At 39.1% G+C, this 21,769-nt stretch overlaps 1 protein-coding gene across 3 annotated transcripts in view; it reads left to right on the top strand.

Moving 5' to 3' along the window:
• Positions 1-5,029: 5,029 nt before the first annotated feature.
• neb (nebulin) overlaps positions 5,030-21,769 on the top strand; it is a 55,682-nt gene continuing 38,942 nt past the window's right edge. Inside the window, exons 1-42 of one of the 3 annotated variants that reach the window (XM_030757403.1) lie at positions 5,030-5,130; positions 5,412-5,501; positions 8,536-8,580; positions 9,290-9,397; positions 9,613-9,720; positions 9,948-10,052; positions 10,154-10,258; positions 10,378-10,482; positions 11,320-11,424; positions 12,084-12,188; positions 12,283-12,390; positions 12,871-12,987; positions 13,253-13,354; positions 13,446-13,553; positions 13,631-13,735; positions 13,850-13,948; positions 14,407-14,511; positions 14,613-14,720; positions 14,835-14,948; positions 15,038-15,235; positions 15,390-15,497; positions 15,630-15,728; positions 15,857-15,961; positions 16,160-16,267; positions 16,405-16,716; positions 16,827-17,033; positions 17,144-17,248; positions 17,338-17,445; positions 17,542-17,853; positions 17,995-18,201; positions 18,328-18,432; positions 18,537-18,644; positions 18,733-19,044; positions 19,189-19,395; positions 19,499-19,603; positions 19,754-19,861; positions 19,954-20,265; positions 20,369-20,575; positions 20,686-20,790; positions 20,872-20,979; positions 21,067-21,378; positions 21,482-21,688. In XM_030757403.1, coding sequence (XP_030613263.1) covers positions 5,433-5,501; positions 8,536-8,580; positions 9,290-9,397; positions 9,613-9,720; positions 9,948-10,052; positions 10,154-10,258; positions 10,378-10,482; positions 11,320-11,424; positions 12,084-12,188; positions 12,283-12,390; positions 12,871-12,987; positions 13,253-13,354; positions 13,446-13,553; positions 13,631-13,735; positions 13,850-13,948; positions 14,407-14,511; positions 14,613-14,720; positions 14,835-14,948; positions 15,038-15,235; positions 15,390-15,497; positions 15,630-15,728; positions 15,857-15,961; positions 16,160-16,267; positions 16,405-16,716; positions 16,827-17,033; positions 17,144-17,248; positions 17,338-17,445; positions 17,542-17,853; positions 17,995-18,201; positions 18,328-18,432; positions 18,537-18,644; positions 18,733-19,044; positions 19,189-19,395; positions 19,499-19,603; positions 19,754-19,861; positions 19,954-20,265; positions 20,369-20,575; positions 20,686-20,790; positions 20,872-20,979; positions 21,067-21,378; positions 21,482-21,688 — 5,886 coding nt within the window. In that variant the 5' untranslated portion in view covers positions 5,030-5,130; positions 5,412-5,432. The remainder of the gene's footprint in view (positions 5,131-5,411; positions 5,502-8,535; positions 8,581-9,289; positions 9,398-9,612; positions 9,721-9,947; positions 10,053-10,153; positions 10,259-10,377; positions 10,483-11,319; positions 11,425-12,083; positions 12,189-12,282; positions 12,391-12,870; positions 12,988-13,252; positions 13,355-13,445; positions 13,554-13,630; positions 13,736-13,849; positions 13,949-14,406; positions 14,512-14,612; positions 14,721-14,834; positions 14,949-15,037; positions 15,236-15,389; positions 15,498-15,629; positions 15,729-15,856; positions 15,962-16,159; positions 16,268-16,404; positions 16,717-16,826; positions 17,034-17,143; positions 17,249-17,337; positions 17,446-17,541; positions 17,854-17,994; positions 18,202-18,327; positions 18,433-18,536; positions 18,645-18,732; positions 19,045-19,188; positions 19,396-19,498; positions 19,604-19,753; positions 19,862-19,953; positions 20,266-20,368; positions 20,576-20,685; positions 20,791-20,871; positions 20,980-21,066; positions 21,379-21,481; positions 21,689-21,769) is intronic. The other 2 variants (XM_030757405.1, XM_030757404.1) reach the window with 2 other exon arrangements.

The following is a 21,769-nucleotide window of genomic DNA, read 5'->3' on the forward strand; positions in this document are numbered from 1 at the left end:
TGCTCCTTAAGATTTAGGCAGCTGAATTCAGCAATATTTTGGACACCCTCACCATGTGTGTCCAAACTTTTGACTGGTACTGTATAAGCATATGTTATTTGTGCTGTCATGGCTGTATTGTTCCCCCTGGGCAGTATAAAGCTAGTGTAAAAGGCAGAATTTGACCAGTGACACTAAATAGCATCATAACCTTTAAATTGACGATTTCAATTGATCTAACTCTGTTTTTTAAATTCTTTCAGAAGATATATAAAATTAGTACTACTACCAGTCTTGACTGATAATTTCAGCAGCAAATATGTACAGCTCCACTGCTGGATTAAAACACCCTAGCATGATTCAGGACATTATATGTAAGCTTTAAATTTCCAATTTGTCTTGAGTTGTTTCTAGCTTTGAAAATAATCTCCCCAGCTTTATTTACACTTGCACAATGAATGCGTGACAAGGACCGTGTTGTGTTGAGAGGGTAAGCGAGACAGTGGGATGATATTTTGTTTGTAATTTAGTTCCATATAATTTTTCCATGCCTTCAGCTGGAAGCAACGCCAGGCTGCAGCACAAGCAAAATTAACTTCCCTATCAGATTTGATTACTCATTAAGTGAAGTGCTGGAATGCTGTTCCAGATCATTCTGGCCTACTTTAACCCCTGGATATATCAGAAGGTAATGGAAAATTATGAGAGACGAACTCATGTGCTTTGCATAGCCTTTCACTTTTCTCACACCTGTGCAAATGTGTTTATTTAATGATGCACATGTTTGAACAGATATATCGTTGTTATTAAAGCTCACAAAGCAGTGACTTTGATCTGACAACATCCCATATTGTCAGGCTGTATATGTTTGCTTAAATGCTATGATTTTTATTGTAGCATGTAAATCAAGCCCAAATAAAGCCCTTTGACTAAAATGCCAATAACTAGACTAGACAACACTAAACATTTCGCACATACACAATGCAGAATAAGAGGCTAGTCTGTCTGTTTATTTTCAGTAATGTACCTGCCACTGTATTCCCACAGAAGTGTGTTGGAATGCCAGGTCCTTTGGCTTTTACTTAGTAATGTTCTAATAAACACACACCAAACACTTTATTAGGTTCACCTTAAAGGGCTTTCTGTGGTGTTTAAATGATGCTCTGCTGGTACTAAGGAGCCCTAAGTGTGTCAAGAATATACATATATTAATGCCACCACCATCTGGCCTGAACCGCTGATAAAAGGCAGGATGCATCAGTGTTTTCATGTTATTTAAGCAAAATTCTGGCCTGACTGCCCTAATGTTGCACCAAAAATTGAGGCTCATCAGACTAGACAATGTTTTTCCAGTCTTGTATTGTCCACTTTTGTTGAGTTTATGTGAAGTGTAGCCTCAGTTTCCCTTTCTCTTCTGCACGACTTGGTTATAATAATTGCTTATTGAGCTACTACTGCCTTCTTATCAGCCTGAAGCAGTCTGGAAATTCTCCTCTGACCTCTGGCGTCAACAAGGCGTTTTCTTCCAGAGAAACACTGCTCACTGGATATTTTCTCTTTTTTTGGACCGTTCTCTGTAAACCCTAGAGATGGCTATGGGGAGAAATCCCAGCAGGTTCTGAAATACACAGACCAGCCTGTCTAGCACCTTTCTTCCCCATTCTGATGCTCAATTTGAAGTTCAGCAGGACATTTTGACCATATATATATGCCTAAATTTCTCCAGTTGCTACCATGTAATTAGCTAATTAGATATTTATGTTAATGAGCAGCTGAAGAGGTGGAGCTAGCAAAATGTCCAGCGAGTGTATGTTCACAACAGGAAAGCTAGTACAGACTGTTCACTCATCTATCAACAATAAAATATGTATATTTTAAATCAGTCCAGTTCTTACAAGGACTAACCAACCCATTAGTTGTTTCTCACAGAGCTAGAATCATTATGGTAGATGTATCATCATTTGGAAATTGTTATTATTTACAGTCACCTATCTTGTTCTGGCAGAGTCATCCTGTCACTGACCATCTAGTTTAATTTTAGGCTTCTTACCTCACTAGTACTCATATTTTCCCTGGGTGCTGGTGGTTTAACACTGACCCTTGGCAGTGTTTTAGTTGTGGTTGTCTGTCCTGCAGCTGTTGTGTTCTGGTTTCACTGGTCATCAGTCATTTTTTCCAGTGACAAAGCATCATGTAGCCCCCCCCTCCTGGGGTGTCTTTGGCACTGGGATGTGGGTTTTTTTTATTGTTGTTGTTGTGTTTTGTTTTTTGACTGACAGAATCATCAAGTCTTTGATGCACCATAAAATCTGAACTATAATTAATGCAAGTTTCCAAAGCCTGAAAAGTGCAGCTATTAAAGTGAACATTAATACATTAATTCATTAAATCGAAAGATAAACTAATTAAATTAATAAGACACTATTTTGAATAATCCATCCTGGGATTTGTGATGCCATTGACTGTTTTTTAAAATTATTTTTCTCATTCCTCTTACAGGCAATGTACTCCACTCTCTTGGGGCAAGTAAGAAATATTGAAAATGAAAAATTCAAAACTCTGTACTGAAACCTGAATGTCAGGCCTAGAATATTTCTGTGTCTTGATAAAGGTCGATGGACTGTGTAAATATCTGGGACAATGACTTGTCCATGACTTCATTTTTCAGTGGAGGAAAAAAATAATATGGGCAGATACCGCTTGGGGAAACTGAAAAAGTGAGCTCACCCTTTCAAACAGAACTGCTTTTTGTTTTAGTTGCAGTGATGTTGCTATAATGAGGACCAAGCAGCAAGCATCCAGTTTATCGGAGAAAGAGGGCCACTACCACTTTCAAGAGGGGCACACTGAGAGAAAGATGTTCAGCTGCTGCTGTCCATCTAGGTCCTCGGATAGCACCCTGCTCCTGGAGCAGTGAGAGTAAAGATATAAAATACCAGAGAGGATAGAGGCACATCATTTGAAAATAAAATGTAGGGTACTTCTTAGTCTTGTACACATTTACAGTGAAGAGCTGTGTAACTATAGCTTCAACTGTATGGTTGAGGTCCAGAAATAGTTCTTGATTTATTTATAATATCAACATGCTTTTTTGCATGTGGATCATATGAAACCGGAGTGGTCTGCTGTACCATCTTTGAAATTCACCTTTAAAAAAAAAAAAAAGAAGGTATCAGCAACTTGGCCTATGAGGTGCTAAACTATATTACTCTATTTTATATCATGAAGAGAAAATGTAGAGCTGACCTTATGGTGGCAGAAATAGTGATTTTTTTTTTCTTGCTGTTTTTAACTTAATAAAAAGCAGTGGCCTGCTGGTGAATTGACCATTGCAAGCTTATGCATTAATTCAAAGCTGCAAACAAGATTTAAAGTGCATTGCAGATCCCTGAATTTCAACATTATAAAATATAAGGTTTTGAAAAAGTCTTCAAATGAAAACATCTAAGATTCTGAGCCATCTAAAACATTTCCATAAGGTGAGAATGAGGAATACAATGACTTTAATGACCTTAAAGCCGTTTTAGAGGCAATAAAATAGGAAAACTTTATTTTAAGGGGTTGTAATGTGCAAGAAGTGCTAAAAAATATTTTTTTACGTGCTCCCAGTCTTAATTACAGCTCAATAATCATTCCATTCCTAGACATTTTAGTTTCCAAGAAACTTGTTCTTGATCCACGGGGCATTGGTGACTGTCTTCAGTCACATTTAAGTGGAAACATCTTCAGCTATTCATTTGTAGTTCATATTTTGGGCGGCATGTGCTTATTTCTTGGCGTTTTTCACAGGTCCTCAGCTTGATGTTGACCTGATTCTTAACAGGATGTAGTCAACTCAGGGTCAGCTGACAGATGACCTCAACAGATCTGACACTGAGAACCATGCTTGGCTTTAAGGTAGCTTTCTCCTCACTGGCTCATACTCATGTTCTTAGCCATGGTCAGATGTACTTCCATTCTTTTACAGAAAACTGCTGCTTTGTCAACATTACACCTATCACAAAGCCATTCACCCTGGGTAGTACTGTCACAGTTTGGCTTTACTCTTCTGTTCGTGAGACCCCACTGCTAATGCCCACTGCCTTCCTCATAACTGTACCGCTGATGCATTACCCTCAACAGGTGCTCTTTTCTGAAAGGATCACATAGGTATATTTAGATTTTGAAACTTGAGAGCAGCGGCCTGTGATTGGCTGCGTCAGCCACATGATAACCTGGGTAGAAACCGCAGCTGTGTGCTGTCGCCCAGCGTTTCTCTGGAGGGAAGCTGGGGAGGCTTTGGTGGCTTGGGAGACCATTAAACTTTAACATAACTGGTAAGCAAAGAAAAGGATAAAAATCAACAAATACCCATGTTGTCTGCACCCCGCATGGCTTTCCATCTGCTTGGACATCCATTATTTCCATCCTTGCTGCTATATGGATCCAGGAGAAGCCTGCTGAGGAATAAGGAGTGTAAACAGTCTTTTACACATTGAAGGAGTAACCAAGCAATCCAGAACTGCAAGACTCAAGTAACCTCAGACAAGGCCCTCCTTTGGATGTATCAGAAATTTCTGCAGGATTATGAATGATTTTGTTTTCTTTCCAAAGTCTCAGAACCTTTCTGGCTTTTTCATCCTTCTACATCAGTGATTCTACCTCTTTTAGTTGTTTTACAGAGAAAATCTATGTATATTAATTTAAAGAGAGGGCAACGATGTACTAAAAAAGGTAGTTAGTATGCAATCCTATATTTAACCTGCAGCCTCAGAAGGTATTGCATCTCCATTTGCTAAACAGAGTAAGCCAATCAGGCTGTGGCATTAGCTTACATGTCAAATAGCTGGAGCACTGTTGGACAGCTGTCGCCAACCTTCAGCCAGGAGGCACAGCTCTTTGAACTGTGTTGTGGCACTAAGTGAGGAGGGGTGGCTGTCACATATTCAAAATCAGATGCCTATTAAAATTAGTCAGTGTCTCACCTGTTATAACAAACTCAGTGTATCTTTGTGTAATTGTTCATTTCATCCTTTGTGAAGTGTTTTACACGTGTGGTTATTTTGTTTAGGATTTGGGCAAATCACAGAGTTGACCTGTCAGTTTGAGACCCTGTTGGATGGAAAGTGAGGCTTCCTTACTGTCAGAGATTACTGCGAGACTCCTTTGCTGGTATGGCAAGGACATTGTTTAGCCATCAATATGCTGTTGTTACATTTTTATAGGATGTGCTTTTGTATATTATTATAATACAAAAAGGGGAGGGCTGAAATATCCCTGGTGTAGATGTTCTTTCATCTCTTGTCAAAGTCCCAGTGTATGCCATTTAAAATTGTGATTTTATTTTGAAAGAATACATACAACATTGCATGTTTAACACTAGATGTGCTTCTTATATATATATATTCCTCCTTCAGAGTAATGAATGAAAATGTGATCTGTGTTTTGTGTAGAATCTCTAAAACCGTCTCAAAATGACGGAAATTATAGAGGAATATGAAGAATATGAAGAATATGAGGAGGAGGAGGAGATTGTGGAAGAGGTAAGTGGATGCAATATAAAAAAAGTGCAAGACTGTTGCTGTATAGCTTTTTGTTATTGCTGTTGTTGTTTTGGGTCTGGATATTAGAACTTCAGATGTGATATCATTTTATAAAGCAGATAGAAGGGTTATACTGGACCTGCAGGTCCACTGGAAGGCCCTATGAATAGTTTGGTTAGTGACGATACCCCTTACAGTCAGCAGTTCATGGAACGAGACGTACATGACTGCTGGTATATCCTGTTTCAGATGGACACCTTCTGATGGCTTTTAAGTCCTTGATTGCCTTTAACAGTCAATTATGAAGTTAGAAAAAAGTTGTATAAGTTATATAAAGCTATTTTTTACTGGTGTCCTTTTGAAAGTGCAGATACCTTTACTTGAGCCTTTGTCATATACCAGACAGCCACAGAACTTGTAATATAGAGTCTGGTGATGTGATCATACACATCTGACAGGTAAAGTTACTTATTTTCATGATTCCCAGCAGATGACTTTACTAGACTGATTTAATTTGAACTGAGTTTCACATCATCATTATCATCATCATTAACGTCTGATGAGCACATTTTTTTCAATGATGTAATGGTACCTAAAACCCCATAGTATCCCCCTGTGTATGATTGACATGCTAAGATTGGATTACATGAGTTTGGGGGGTGTGCCAGTTTCTGGAACCTGCTATTTTGTCAAGTTAAAAATTTCTCCAGATTATGTGCTCAAACCTCAGTCATATTCTCAAAATGACTTTATGATATTTTTGCTGCTTTAAGAGTCCATTTTGTATATAAAATATTGTCTTGTTCAAGGTCTCTGTGACAGTTTCTGATGGAAGAGTGAAAGCAGAAGGCTAACATTTAATCCCATATTTCCTGGTGAAATAGGATCAAAGTTAGCCTCGTATTTGTTCATTCTTAATATTGCTGATATCTTATAGGGGAGTCTGAATGACTGCTCTTGGTTGTTGGAATATCCGAACCAAGCAAGCATTTAAAGCATTTTTTTAAAAATCATTTAACTCCCATATAACATATCAGCTGTTACAAATAGATTTACTAATCATTTATGAGGTGGGAGAGAGAATTCTGTACAAAATCAATACACTCTGATTTCACTAGAACTTTCATCCGTACTGTGGAGAAAAGATGCATTGTTTTCAGTAGAAGTAAGACGGCTTCGTATTTAATTTACAGAATGGGGAGAAACATAGTGCTGTTCAGGTCATACATAAAATATGTGCTTAAGTAAACACATCATCCATCCATCCATCCATCCATCCATCCATTTTCTTCCGCTTATCCAATTCAAGGAGCTACCATAGGGCGACCTGCAGGGTATGACCTGTATAGGTCGCCAGTCTGTCACAGTACATAATACATAAAAATTTACAAAGTGCTTAGATGATTATCTGTTAATTTCAAAATATGTTTAGTTATTTATTTTCAAGTTTGTTACTTGTTTCTAAATGATAATGAGAATAATTGCTGATATTTTTAAAAAGTTACTTAATTTCTCAGATTATTAAGGAGCAGAGTCTACAGTTCTCTATCTGGCATTAGGGTAGATTTAGAAATGGAGAGTGGAGGAAGGAAGAAAGAGAACATGAGAGAGAGAGAGAGATGGGAGAAAATTAGACCAGCCACTGTGCTGTAAATCAGCCCCTGATAGCCTGGAGCAGGTTAATGTCACAGTGCTAGAAATTCCCTTATGGGAGGTGGATGCATGGAAGAACACGTTTGGTAGAAAGCGACTGTGTTTTTGTAGGGATGCTTAGTTATGGTGGTTCATCTACACCTATGGTTCTCTCCTGTCTGAGAGATTCATATACCGAAGCCGCTTACAAATGTTGGTTAAAAACACGATTGAGATGTTCTTTCTCAGCTCTGGTTTTTCTTTCATTTCAGCTAGATTTTAGTGTCTTGTAATGTTCAGCCTCATGTTACTGTACTTATGCTCTTCTTCCTAAGAAAAAGGAAGTGTATTTTAGACAGGCGTTAAGTTAGAAGTGCTATTTGTGGATCAGTATGCATGTGAGAGAATGTTGTCAGTGACCGTTGAGTTGACTGAGTAGTCATTAGAAATTTAACTAAATGCTTTAGAGAAATGTAGTCGAGGGGAGTGGGATTATGTTTATTTAACATACTCCGAACATTGTTTATTGGACTTGAAAAGAAAAAAAAACAAAACTTCTGTGGATTATCCAGGAGTAACCAGAATGCTGTTTCTCAAAGACAAGCTGCTGCTGGTTTTCTTTTATTTAGTTTATTTAATTGTGAGTGTCACAAACTAAATTCAGATCCCCCGCATTATATCGAGGTGATGGTAGATCGCTCGAACTCAGATATTTAACGGAACAAAAACCGCCTTGCACGGACAGCTTCTATTAGAGCTAAAATGTGTTTTTTGTTCTATGGCTGAACCGATCCTTTTAAACCCATAAGAGCTGTGTGTGAACAGCCACTGAGATTATAAAGCTGTCCAAACAGTTTGTGTACTGTTGTGTCCGGTAGCAACTGATAACAAAAGCAATGGTCTATGAAATAACAAATAAGAATAGAACAATTGTCATGTGAGTATGTGATGTTTTTAGACTTGGTCAGATGATCAAAGATTCGGGGTGTTCGCGCTCACGTTGCACTGAACATATTAATGCTTCTTTATCCTCTGTATAAAACAGCCCTAATTAGACAGCAGCCATGCTATTTGCACCTCCGGAAATTTTTACCCTGCTTTCAGTGACTCTATTTGAGTGGACAGGTGATAATTATGTTACAAGTTACAACAGAAATTCCTGATGACACCCCTCTCTGCCTTTACTTATTGGACTGCCTGGGAGCATTTTATAGAACAGCGGCTTACACAATGCAGTGTAGAGTGATTTCTTGCTGGCTGTACTGGAAGTGTCAGTGGCAGTAATTGATGAATACCAGAGCTGTGGAAAAATCACCCTCAATCCTCAGTTGTGCTGTTTCTCCCATTAACTGGAAATGTTGAAAACCCAGAGTGTGTCCTATATTTGTAATATGTTGAGCAGATTACAACGTCGACTGTCACTGAGCACAAGACTCAGTTCTTACAGGTAAAGCACCTCCTCCCAAGTCACAACAGTTCAAGCAGAGCAGGAGACCCTTGTCTCCCATAGCTTATGGTGCATCCCCCTCCTTTTCTGCATGCCTATATAGCTAATTTGGTGTCTTGTTTGGCTTTAGCAGGCTTATGCATTTTGATGTACATAATAAATTAAGGATGTTAAAATTCAGCATTACTAAGATGACTTTGATAGATGACTTTTTATAATTTGGTTTTCTGCAGCTTTGCTTTGTCAGTAAATGTGATATGGTACTGTAACCCTTGTGTATATGTGCTGCTCAATTTTGCATTGGGTGCAAGTCATTTAAAATGCAAGTGTGCATTCAGTTCCTCCCTTTGGCTTGCTTTCATATACCCTTCATCAAGCATGACCTTAGTATATAATATCTCCATTATCCTTCCAAATAGACTAAATTATTGCTGAATAAATTTTGACTTAAATCATTTCAGTAACTGAAGGTGAGTAATTAGAGTAATGGGTAGCCTGCTACACACCGATAATGGGAAATCATTATCCAATCAACACATTTGCATTGTGCTGAAATAAAACCTCTGATGATCTGTCTTGTGAAAGTATCACCAGTCTTATCTCTTTCCCTGTAGTTTTACTTCCTGGCAGTTAGACTTCCTTTAATCAATAAACCTACATCCATGCGTTAGTTAGTTTGTAAACTGTATTCTCCCGTGTCCTCTCCCAGTCTGGCTTGCCCACCAGGAAAGTAAGGAAGAAGGTCAAGGTGGATACTTCCAAGTTCATGACTCCATACCTGGCCCATAGCCAGAAGATGCTGGAGCAGTTCAGCCACGTAAGGAACAAGTTTGAGTGTCAGACCAAAAATTAATACTTAACTCCAGTCACAGAATATTCCAAAAATGCCCTTTCAGTTACATTTTAATGCCTATTTACATAGATTGTATTTATTTCACTTTTATTTGTTTATTTGTTGCAATCTAAATAGCATTTTGGTTGTGTTCCTGCTTTGTTCAACATGTCTGTTACTGTTACTGTTGTCCCTGACAGAATAAGTATCGCCAAGCTTATGATAAGTCCAGAGGGAATCCTCCTGCCATCGTTACTGATACGCCTGAAATGATTCGTATCAGGAAGGCCCAGGAGCAGCTTAGTGAGGTAAGACTATGATGAACCTAAAAGGCACTTGAAGGCACACTGGTTGGTTTGAATTATTTTGTGAATTTTAAATGAAATGAAATTCTGCGGCCAGCAGCTGATTTAATTTATCAGTGTGAATAATTTTGTGAACAAATATACTATGAGAAAATACAGATCAGGTTCTCAAATTTGATTTGATCTTGCCACAGTGAGGAATAATTTTAAATGACGCGCATTGCCTTCAGGTTAAATACCGTATGGAGGGGAATAAAGCTCGGACAACCAGCTTGTATGACGGTGAAGCAAGAGAGATCGCCCACGTCAAGCATGTATCTGAGCTGATTAGCAAGGTGAGTTACCCGAACTCACCAATATACAAAGATTTGAAAATGAATAAATGCAATATTAATGCTGATTGTTTAACACAAATGCTGCTGGGTATCTCTTGTAGGTTCTGTATAGACAGAAGTGGGATGAGACCAAGGACAGGTACCTGCTGCCTCCTGATGCTCCCGAGCTGGTTCAGGCTGTGAAGAATGCTGCTAACTTCAGCAAAGTAGGTCCACTGTGGCATTAAAAAAAATTCTAATAATGACACTGTTGTCACTGCATAAATAATATCTGTTAAAATGGTTTACATTAATGGAGTAAGTCATAACTTTACCCCTTGTTCAGAAACTTTACACAGAGGTCTGGGATGAGGAGAAGACCATGTACTACCCCTACAGTGACAGTCCTGAGCTGCGCAGGGTGGCCAAGGCTCAGGAGGTCCTCAGTGATGTAAGCTGACGTTGATATCAGTATCTGTCGTGCCGTTCAGATTCAGAAAAGTCTAAGGTGTGTGTGAAGATGAGACTTTAAGCCATATAGCAACTTTCTGCAGTAAAGTCATCGCAGTAAGCTTTTATTTTTTTATTTTATTCAACTGAGCAGTCGCTTCTTGTGACTTTCTTCATAAATTGCAATTCAGCATCAGTCAGTCAAGTGAGTACATTTTTCCAGCTTTATATATTTTCCTTCCTTTCAGTGTCCATTTGTTTTTGCTGACTCAGACGTATCATACATCACAGTTTCCACTTACAGTGAGGGGGTAATTACAATAAGAGCCTGACATTTTCTTTCAGACACAGGAAACAAACATCTGTTATGTGTATTTATTCAGATAGATAATATGACAATGCAGTTTTAAAATAATCTTGTTTTCTTGTCATGGAAGACAATTCATGGGTTAGTTGGTTGCTCAGTTTGTGGCGTGCTGAAGGCCTTTTGCCAACAAGGAAGTTGCACAGTGCCCTCTGGTGGACAAACTTTGCAACATCAACAATCAGGACATGGTTGAAGGGTGTTTCATTTGTTCTTTGCTTTTTGATTTTCATTTATTGGATTTTATAAATGCTAATACTGATATACCTACCTATACCTACCTAATATTAACAGCAATATATCAGCCCAGGTGAGATATCAGTTGGTCTCTAATTACTTCTTCTTCTTGGGTTCTGTTTTGTTTCTCTGCTGATGCAGGAAAATAGAGGCAAACTGTGCACTGAAGTCAGGTACTGATGTTGACAAATTGAGCACCTCAGTAATTTTTAACTCCCGCTGTGTTTGAACCCACAGGTTCACTATAAGAAGGGTCACCATGAGCGTAAGGCCAAGTACACCTCCTTGCCTGATCCTCCTGAAACGGAGCTAGCCAAGAGAGTGTCCCAACAGCTCAGTGATGTAAGTAAAATCATTTTAAACCAAGAAAAGTTGGATGGTTGAGGTAGATATACTGGTGAATCTTCCGTTAATGTATCTTGCTCCCAGTAAGCTATAAACATACACAGATTGGACAGTTAAGCTCACAAACTGGTATTTACTGAAAGCAATATTCAGTGTACTTTATTCTCTTTATGCCAGCTTATTGTATAATTTGAATTCTCATCAACCAATACATAGGTGCCTACACATGTAAACATTACTGGATATTTTGGATTAAAATCCATAAATGTAATATTGTCACCCTCCTAAAATAATGTCCTAAGTCATTTAAACATTTTTTTTAATCAATATTTAGTTCAGTTTTTTGTGTTTTCTGATAAATCTGAAAAAAAGGCCATTATTTTAGGAGGGCCTTGCACATTGCACCCATAGAAACAGGACTCCCAGACCTCAGCCAACCCTGGGCAAGGGATAACAGTCCACCTGCTCTGGGATATTAGTAGCAACACTAAGCTGGGAGGGAGAGGCTAACAATAGGTTCGAATTACGGGGATTCCAGTCATTTCCTATGTGTTTTTATAAACATGAAAATATTATAGATAATGGTTATTTATGGAAATGTATCCTTTAATCTAAAATAATATCTTCTAATGTTGATTGTTATTTGTTCCTCACAGCTTAAGTACAAGGAAGATTACAATAAAAATGTGAAGGGTCAGTGGTGTGAGACTCCCTACTTCGACGTGGCTATTGCCAGGGTGGCAATGGAGAACTTGAGTGATGTAAGAGGTCAAGGAAAGGGTTTGCAGATTGTTGCTTTTTTTTTTTTTTGGGGGTCATTTTTCCGTACGTAACTGTTGTGTGTTTACTTTTCAGAGAAGATACACTCAACATTATGAGAATACAAAAGACCAAATTTATTTCATGCAAACAGAAACGCCCACTTATGAGACAAACAAGAAGGCTCGTATTGCTGCTAGTGAGGTAAGCACAAAAACACAAACACAAAGGTATCACAGTATTTTTATAGGTCCTATCTCATGTGGAAGACACGACAGAGAGTTGACCCATGTCTCAGAGCAGCGTGTGAGTCAACAGCCTGAGTCCATTCTGACGCAGGGATGCACTGTATTCTGCCCACACTGCATGACTGAGAGATCTACATTTAGTTTTACTGTCACCACACATACTCAGTGTGTAGCTTTACTAGTACGCGGTAATAATATATGAGTCTGTGTGACAAAGCTTTTCAGTTCCTTTGCACCTCATAGCCACCCACACATTCACATAAGGTACGTAAGGCAGACCTGCATCATTTTAAGAAATGACAAAGACACACTTCTTGGTTTGCCAACTGACTGTGCCATCATTTTGAACCTTGTGAACATACCTCATTATCACACTTTCCTCTTTTTTTTTTTTTTTTTTTTTTTTAAACTCATATTGATCTGCTTCTGTCTTTAGGTCCAATACAAGAAGGAGTATGAGAAGACAAAAGCACAATCTGACTACAACACGCTCCCTGCCACAGAGAATCCTCTATTGAGGCAACTCAGATACGCTGGCACTATCCTCAGTGATGTATGTGTCTATAGATCTCTGTGGAGAAATAATATATGGTGTCTTCTATACACGTTGTTATATTATTAACTTATTAAACCTCCTCAGAGTTACTTGCGGTGTTCTCTTACATACAGTGAGTTAACTGATAAAAAGGGTTTGACGTATTTATGTTATGACTCTTTGAGTTTCTCCTGTACCACAAAAGCAGTTTATTTATGTGGCTGTTCATGTATTTTTTTCATCTTTGTTTGACTAACCATCATTTTTGCTTTTTTCCTTGCAGAAAGTATATAAGGCTAACTATGAGAAATCCAGGGGTTTCAGCATCAACTACTGTGACACACCCAAGTTTCAGATGGACTCAATACTTAAGCAGTTCAGTGATGTAAGAAAGCCCAATGAGTTAAAATTCTCTCTTTTATTATGATCCAGTTATGTTTCCCTTTTAATACGTGCATTTTGACTCCTGATTTTAGACGCATTACAAAGATAAGTATGACAATGAGGTGAAGGGCCACTACATTGGCAGCTATGAGGACCTTTATATGCTTCACTGCCAGAAAGTAGAGGAAATGAAGAGCGAGGTTTGTGAATTTCCTTTGTTTTTCCAAATCCAAATGTCTTTGCTCACAATATAATATTTGCTTTTTGTATTTCACAGCACCAATATAAAGCAGAATATGAAGACATTAAAACCAGATGCTTCTTTCCTCAAACAATTACACCTGAATACGAAGCAGTGAAGAAGCTTCAGCACTGCAGTGATGTGAGTAGTCACAGTTTATAAGATATCTCTTTGTAATAAAATGGATCCAGAATCACTTTAGGATGTTTATTTCTGTGCCAATTATTATTTTTGTTGTAATGCTTTGACTTTCAGAAAGTTTACCGGAAACATCCAGACACAGTGAAATTTACACAAGTGGTGGATTCACCTGTTCTGGTTCAAGCCGCCATCAACGCCAAACAGCTAAGTGATGTATGTACCATTTTTGGACCACTTCATCTTGATGCTAATACAGCAAACTTTAGATTTTAAACTGGTGTGATATCTCATAAGCTCCCATTTTTTTCCACATCCATTGCCTAAAATTGTTGCAATCATTAGCTAGTGTCGAACCACTTCTCCTAGATATGCAAATCACCTTTAAATTTGCTCAATCATCCGTGAAGCCCAGATGCCTTTCTATGGGCACCATGGAAACTGGAGAGCCATTTCTCTGTAGTATAAATAGAAACAAGCATTCAGCTGGCCCAGAATAAACCCTGTGATCAGAGGGGGCTGGGGGAGGTAGAGAAAGGAACAGTCAATATCTCTGAGTCCTGATAGCACACTACTGCCCTCCAGTGGCATAAAATCAGAAACTCTCGATCCTACCCTGAGCCATGTTTTACATATGACACCAATTTTTTTTTAATCACTTTGTTCTTCTGCAGTTAAACTACAAGGCAAAGTACGAGGAAACAAAGATGAAGAATACTCTCCCCTCAGACTATCCCTTTTTCATCCAGTCCAGAGTTAACGCTTTTAACCTCAGTGATGTGAGTAACTGCTGATTTTTGGTGGCCTCTAAAATTTAATTGGTCTCAGCTTTGATTTGTCATGGGTTTAATGTCCTGAATGGCATATTTTCTCCTCGCAGAACTGTTATAAGTATGATTGGGAGAAAAGCAAAGCGAAAAAGTTTGAAATCAAGGGCGACGCTATCTCAATCCTCGCTGCCCGTGCTCACACAAACATCGTCAGCGACGTAAGTACTGTATGCTACAGTATCAGCCTTTGTGTTTGTATTTCTTTGCTTTAGGAGATAAATTAGTTGCAGTACCTTTTATACATTCTAATGCACAATGATCTCTGTTCATAGGTTAAATATAAAAAGGAGTTTGAGAAGAACAAGGGAAAGATGGTTGGAGCCCTCAGCATCAACGACGATCCAAAGATGCTGCACTCCGTCCATGTGGCCAAAATCCAGAGTGATGTAAGCTTATATCATATTTTGCTAAATATTAATTTATGAGAGCTAAATAAAAAGGACACTTTATCAGTCTTTCACTAATATTTCCACAGCGTGAATACAAAAAAGGCTATGAAAAACTAAAGACCAAGTACCATACACCACTGGATATGATGTCAGTCACCTTGGCTAAGAAATCCCAGGCGATTTCCAGCATGGCCGGTTACAGGAGCATCAGCGCCAACTATTTCCTTCCCCACGACAGTGTTCTGCTCGATCTGGCCAAGAAAGCCAATGCCATCCAGAGTGATGTGAGTACAAACAGACTTTGTAATCTCTGATTGCTGATAGTTAAAAGTTTGGCTTTTAATAATAATATAAAAACGTGTACTAATGTGTTATTATGAGGTTATATATTCACCACCATTTGTTTTGTTTTTGTTTGTGTGTTTCTCTGCATCAAAGAATGAGTACAAGGCTGACTACAACAACTATACCAAAGGTACCCCATGGGTCCCCTATGGCTCCATGGAAGTGGAAAAGGCTAAGAAAGCTGCTGAGATCCTTAACGAGGTATGAGTGAAACGAGGCTGCTGCCTTCTTTAAAACTGCTCTCTTGGTAATTACAAAAATGGCATATTTCAGAGGTGATATGTCACTTACATAATATGTTAATTCATTTACTTATGTACTTATTCCATTCAGAAAAAATACAGAACACACCCAGACAAGATCCCATTCACCTCTATTGATGACCACCCCATCATGATGCAGGCCAAAGTCAACCAGCTTCAGAGGAGTGATGTGAGTTCACTACTACTGGAGAAAGAAATCCTTTTGCACTTTTCCAAGATCCCTTCACTTGTTTTTGCTCTTACTTTGATTTAATTGTGATCTCTGCCCTATGACTCCTTTGTTTGTTGTCTTTATAGCTGTTCTACAAGCGAGGCCTAGAAGAGATCCATCAGAAGTACTCTCTGCCCCCTGATGTCCCAGAGTTCCTTCAGGCCAAGTGCAATGCCTACAACATCAGCAAGGTGATGAACACACGTAAAGGAACTGAAAGAAAGCACATTCTAATTTGAATAAAATATTTTTCATAGCTGCCTTTTAATACAGTAATTTTGGGTACATTTAAATAGGTGCGACAGTATGTGTTTGTGTAAATCTCTAATGGATACATGCTCTAAATAAGGGTTTATATGTTTTGTTGTTGTTCATTTGTGTAATTTCAGAATTACTACAAGCTTGCTTGGCAGGAGCTGATTGCTAAGGGTTATGACATGAAGCCTGATGCCATCCCTGTTATCGCTGCCAAAGCAGCCAGACATGCTGTCAGTGATGTAAGTTTTCTGAAAGACTGAAGAGGCATTTTACCAAGTCTGCTGTACTTTTTACATTTTAACTGGTACTGTACATAATTGTTAAAATTATTTAAATGCTAAATAACTAAATATGCTATATGCACTTTAACTCCTAGGTCCAGTACAAAAAGGCTTACCAGAAGGCGAGAGGCCATCACGTTGGCTTCCGTAGTCTCCAGGATGATCCTCTGCTGGTTCACTACATGGAGGTGGCCAAAATGCAGAGTGACAAGAACTACAAGAAGGACTACCACAAGATCAAGCTGAAGTATCACTCCCCAGTGGACATGCTGAGTGTGGTTCATGCTAAACATGCCTCAACAGTGCAGACTATGGCTGGCTACAAGCAGCAGCACCATAAATACTTTCTGCTGCCTGATGCCATGGGTCTCGAACTTGCTCGCAACATGAACTACAATGCCAGTGATGTATGTTGACATTGAATGTTTGTGACTTTATGATAGTATACATGTTATGGTTTGTCTAAAAATGGTATTTGGTCTGATTATACTTTTTTCGGTTTTATTCCATTTTCCAGCACAACTATAAGATGGATTATGAGACATCAGTCAAGGGAATTGGCTGGGTTCCAATTGGTTCCCTGGATGTTGAAAAAGCCAAGGCAGCAGGAGCAGCTCTGAATGAGAAAAAGTACCGGCAGCACCCCGACACCATCAAGTTCACCAGTCTCACTGACTCTATGAGCATGGAGCTGGCCAAGACCAATGCCAAGATCATGAATGTGGTGAGAAGGAAGAAACAAAATAATTTATGCTAAAATATATGTAAGCCCTTTAGTTTGTGAATTCCTTTTCAGAGAAGAACTAAATCCATGCCTTCACTGTAATTATACAGAAAGAGTACAAAGCCAGTGGAGAGAAGTTCATGCACACTTACCATCTCCCCCCTGATGCCCCTCAATTTCTGCAAGCCAGATACAATGCTGCCAACATCAGCCAGGTTGGTTTCAGATTTGTGTATTATTTTCTTTTATGCACACACGAAACATATGCAGACACTGGTAATATATATATATTTTTTGTGTTTAGAACTTTTACACTTATTCTCACCGCCAAGATCTGCTCAAAGGACATCATATGAAAGAAGACGCCATTCCCATTGTAGCAGCCAAGACTTCAAGAAACATTGCCAGTAATGTAAGTTGTAAAGATACTCTTCATAATAATTTTCAAATGTTAATACTTTTAATAATATTACTTATAAGGCTTTTTTTTTTTTTTTTTTTAATACAGTACAAGTATAAGCTGGCTTATGAGAAGGAAAAGGGCAAACATGTTGGCTTCCGCAGCCTTCAGGATGATCCTCTGCTGGTTCACTACATGCAAGTGGCTAAGATGCAAAGTGATAAGAACTACAAGAAGGACTACCACAAGGCCAAGCTGAAGTATCACACCCCAGTGGACATGCTCAGTGTGGTCCAAGCCAAGCAGGCTTCTGCTGTTCAGACTATGACTGGATACAAGAAGATCCCCCACAGCTTCTTGCTTCTTCCTGACAACATGCACTTGCAGCTGTATCGCAACATGATGGAGATTCAGAGTGATGTGTGTATTTGTGTATTCTTCTTTCACCTTTAGATTTCTAAACATTGGTGTAATGCTAGCACAACATGTATATAGCATTATATATATATATATTATAGTCGCAACCCTCTGTAAAATTTGATTTTCTCTAAATGCCCACAGAATGTCTACAAGTCAGATTACAACAACTACTCTAAAGGTATAGGGTGGGTTCCCATTGGTTCTCTGGATGTTGAAAAAGCCAAAACTGCTAGCGCTGCGCTGGATGAAAGAAAATACCGCCAGCATCCCAGTAATTTCCATTTCACAAGCAAGACTGATGCCATGAACATGACTCTGGCTATGAGCAACACTAAACAGATGAACATAGTAAGAATGCTTTTTCTTGACAGAAGACACTGTGTTTTTTATCTGATCCTAATATATGATGAAATATTATTGCTTACACAAAAATATTTGAAAAATTTACTGTTGTTTCTTTTTTCTTCTGACTAGACTGCATACAAAGCTTCTGGGGAGAAGTTCATGCACACCTACCATCTGCCACCTGACAGCCCTGAGTTCCTCCAGGCTAAGTTTAATGCCCAGACTATAAGCGAGGTTAGAGCACAGAATATTTTATTTAAGTCAAATTAATATGAATTTCCTGAAATTCCAAGTGTGTATGAGCATAATTGTTGTAACACTTTGCTGTTTATTTGCAGAGTCACTACAAGCACAAATGGCTAGAAGACATTGCCAAGGGATATGACATGAAGCCTGATGCTATTTCCGTTGTGCATGCCAAGCATGGCAGGCATATCGCCAGCAATGTATGTGATAAATTATAAAATAAATTTAACTAATGTAGAAAAAGAATGAATCTGTACATAACTTTGTAATTTTCCTTTTTTGTTTTAGGTCCAGTACAAAAAAGATTATGAGAAGGCGAGAGGCCATCACGTTGGCTTCCGCAGCCTCCAGGATGATCCTCTGCTGGTTCACTACATGGATGTTGCTAGAATGCAAAGTGATAAGAACTACAAGAAGGACTACCACAAGGCCAAGCTGAAGTATCACACCCCAGTGGACATGCTGAGTGTGGTCCAAGCCAAGCAGGCTTCTGCTGTTCAGACTATGACTGGATACAAGAAGATCCCTCACAGCTACTTGCTTCTTCCTGACAACCTACACCTGCAGTTGTGTCGAACCATGAACATCCAGACAAGTGATGTGAGTAGCAGCGATAGTCGTATGGGTGACTTTTTTTTTTTTTCTTTAAAGACTCAAAACCAGGTTTAAAATACAAAAATTCATTAATCTTTACTTTGTAACCAATTTGTATCATGACTTCATTGTGATATTTTTTTTTCTCAGAATGACTACAAATCTGACTATAATAACTATGTCAAAGGCATTGGATGGGTCCCTATTGGCTCACTTGGTGTTGAAACTGCCAAAGTTGGTGGTGAGATTCAGAGTGAAAAGAGGTACCGCACTCATCCATCAAAATTCAAGTTTAGCAAACTGATGGACTCTATGGACTTGGCTCTGGCTACTGCCAACAACAAGATCATGAACAAGGTGCAGCATGTTCAGATGCAATGTGTAGGGTCACAAAATAGAAATAGTAATCTTCATGACAAGCGTCATTATTTACTTGTTTTTTTGATTTCTTAACTTGCAGAAAGCATACACTGCAGCCTGGGAGAAGGACAAATTGACCACCCACATCATGCCAGATGCTCCAGATGTTCTGCTGGCAAAGGCTAATGCTCTGAACATGAGCAATGTAAGGCATTACAAATGATATTTGTTCTTATTTATTCTATTATTTCTATTATTTGTTATCTATAGCTCACCCTTATGCCAACAGTCATGGCTATGTAATATATGTATGTTTGTTGTCTGTATAGTGACCTTTCTGTCACCGTCCTCACAGAAACTTTACAAAGCTGGTTTGGTGGAGATGGCCAATAAAGGCTACAACCTCAAAGCAGACGCTATCCCCATTTTGGCTGCCAAGGCTGGCACCACGATTGCCAGTAATGTAAGTAGAAAATAAAGTCATGTAGCAAGTCAAGAAGTTTATTTCCTACAACTCATCACACATGCTAAATGAGTATATATTTATTATTACAGTACAAGTACAAATTGGCCTATGAGAAAGCAAGAGGCCATCACGTTGGCTTCCGTAGCCTCCAAGATGATCCTCTGCTGGTTCACTACATGGAGGTGGCCAAAATGCAGAGTGACAGAAACTACAAGAAGGACTACCACAAGGCCAAGCTGAAGTATCACACCCCGGTGGACATGCTGAGTGTGGTCCATGCCAAGCAGGCTTCTGCTGCTCAGACTATGGCTGGATACAGACAGATTCAGCACAGCAATGCTCTCATGCCTGATGCCATGAACCTGGAACTGGCTCGTAACATGCAGCTCATCGCCAGTGATGTATGTAAAAATGTTTGAACAAATAACAGTTTCGCGCAGTTGTTACCAATACTGTATGTAGCTGTGCTGCAGTGTGAAAGAAACACTTGTGCATTTCTTGCAGAACCAGTACAAGAGTGATTATGAGCAGTACGTAAAAGGAATAGGATGGGTCCCTATTGGCTCACTTGCAGTTGAGACAGCTAAAGTTGGCGGTCAAATTCTGAGTGAAAAGAAGTACCGTGCTCATCCATCCAACTACAAGTACAGCAAGTTGATGGACTCCATGGACTTGGCTTTGGCTACTGCCAACAACCAGATCATGAACAAGGTGCAATCTTTCAACAGTAATTGAAGAACAGAGCCATAAAACATTGCTTCAAAAAACATTATTCATAACTGTCACTATTGATTTATTTTTTCTAATGTCTTTACTTGCAGAAAGCATACACTGCAGCGTGGGAAAAGGACAAACTGACTGTTCATATCATGCCAGACTCTCCTGAGATTCTTCTGGCAAAGGCTAATGCACTCAATATGAGCAATGTAGGGGGAATCTATTGAAATGTTTTATGTAGTACATTGTTATTTTTGCATATCACTTATCTTCATTTTATGTCTCTTCAGAAACTTTACAAAGCTGGTTTGGTGCAGATGGCCAATAAAGGCTACAACCTCAAAGCAGACGCTATCCCCATTTTGGCTGCCAAGGCTGGCACCACGATTGCCAGTAATGTATGTAAAAATTACTGTAGCAAATCAAGAAGTTTATTTTCTACAACCCATCACACATGTTAAATGAGTATATATTTATTATTACAGTACAAGTACAAATTGGCCTATGAGAAGGCGAGAGGCCATCACGTTGGCTTCCGTAGCCTCCAAGATGATCCTCTGCTGGTTCACTACATGGAGGTGGCTAAAATACAAAGTGACAGGAACTACAAGAAGGACTACCACAAGGCCAAGCTGAAGTATCACTCCCCAGTGGACATGCTGAGTGTGGTCCATGCCAAGCAAGCTTCTGCTGCTCAGACTATGGCTGGATACAGACAGATTCAGCACAGCAATGCTCTCATGCCTGATGCCATGAACCTGGAACTGGCTCGTAACATGCAGCTCATCGCCAGTGATGTATGTAAAAATGTTTGAACAAATAACAGTTTTGCACAGTTGTTACCAATACTGTATGTAGCTGTGCTGCAGTGTGAAAGAAACACTTGTGCATTTCCTGCAGAACCAGTACAAGAGTGATTATGAGCAGTACGTAAAAGGAATAGGATGGGTCCCTATTGGATCGCTGGATGTTGAGAAAGTAAAAGCAGCAGAGAAGGCCCTCAGTGAGAAGCTATATCGTCAGCATCCTACCAAGTTCACTTTCACCAAAGACATGCACTCTATGGACCTGGCCCTGGCCACTGCCAACAACCAGATTATGGATAAGGTACTGAAGAGCACTTGTCATGAATCTGACTGAAAACTATTTTCTGTTTATGTCTGTCAAATTCAACCAACAAGTGCATTT

The sequence above is a fragment of the Archocentrus centrarchus genome, chromosome 21, assembly GCF_007364275.1.
Source record: "Archocentrus centrarchus isolate MPI-CPG fArcCen1 chromosome 21, fArcCen1, whole genome shotgun sequence".
In the NCBI taxonomy this organism is placed as follows: Eukaryota; Metazoa; Chordata; class Actinopteri; order Cichliformes; family Cichlidae; genus Archocentrus; species Archocentrus centrarchus.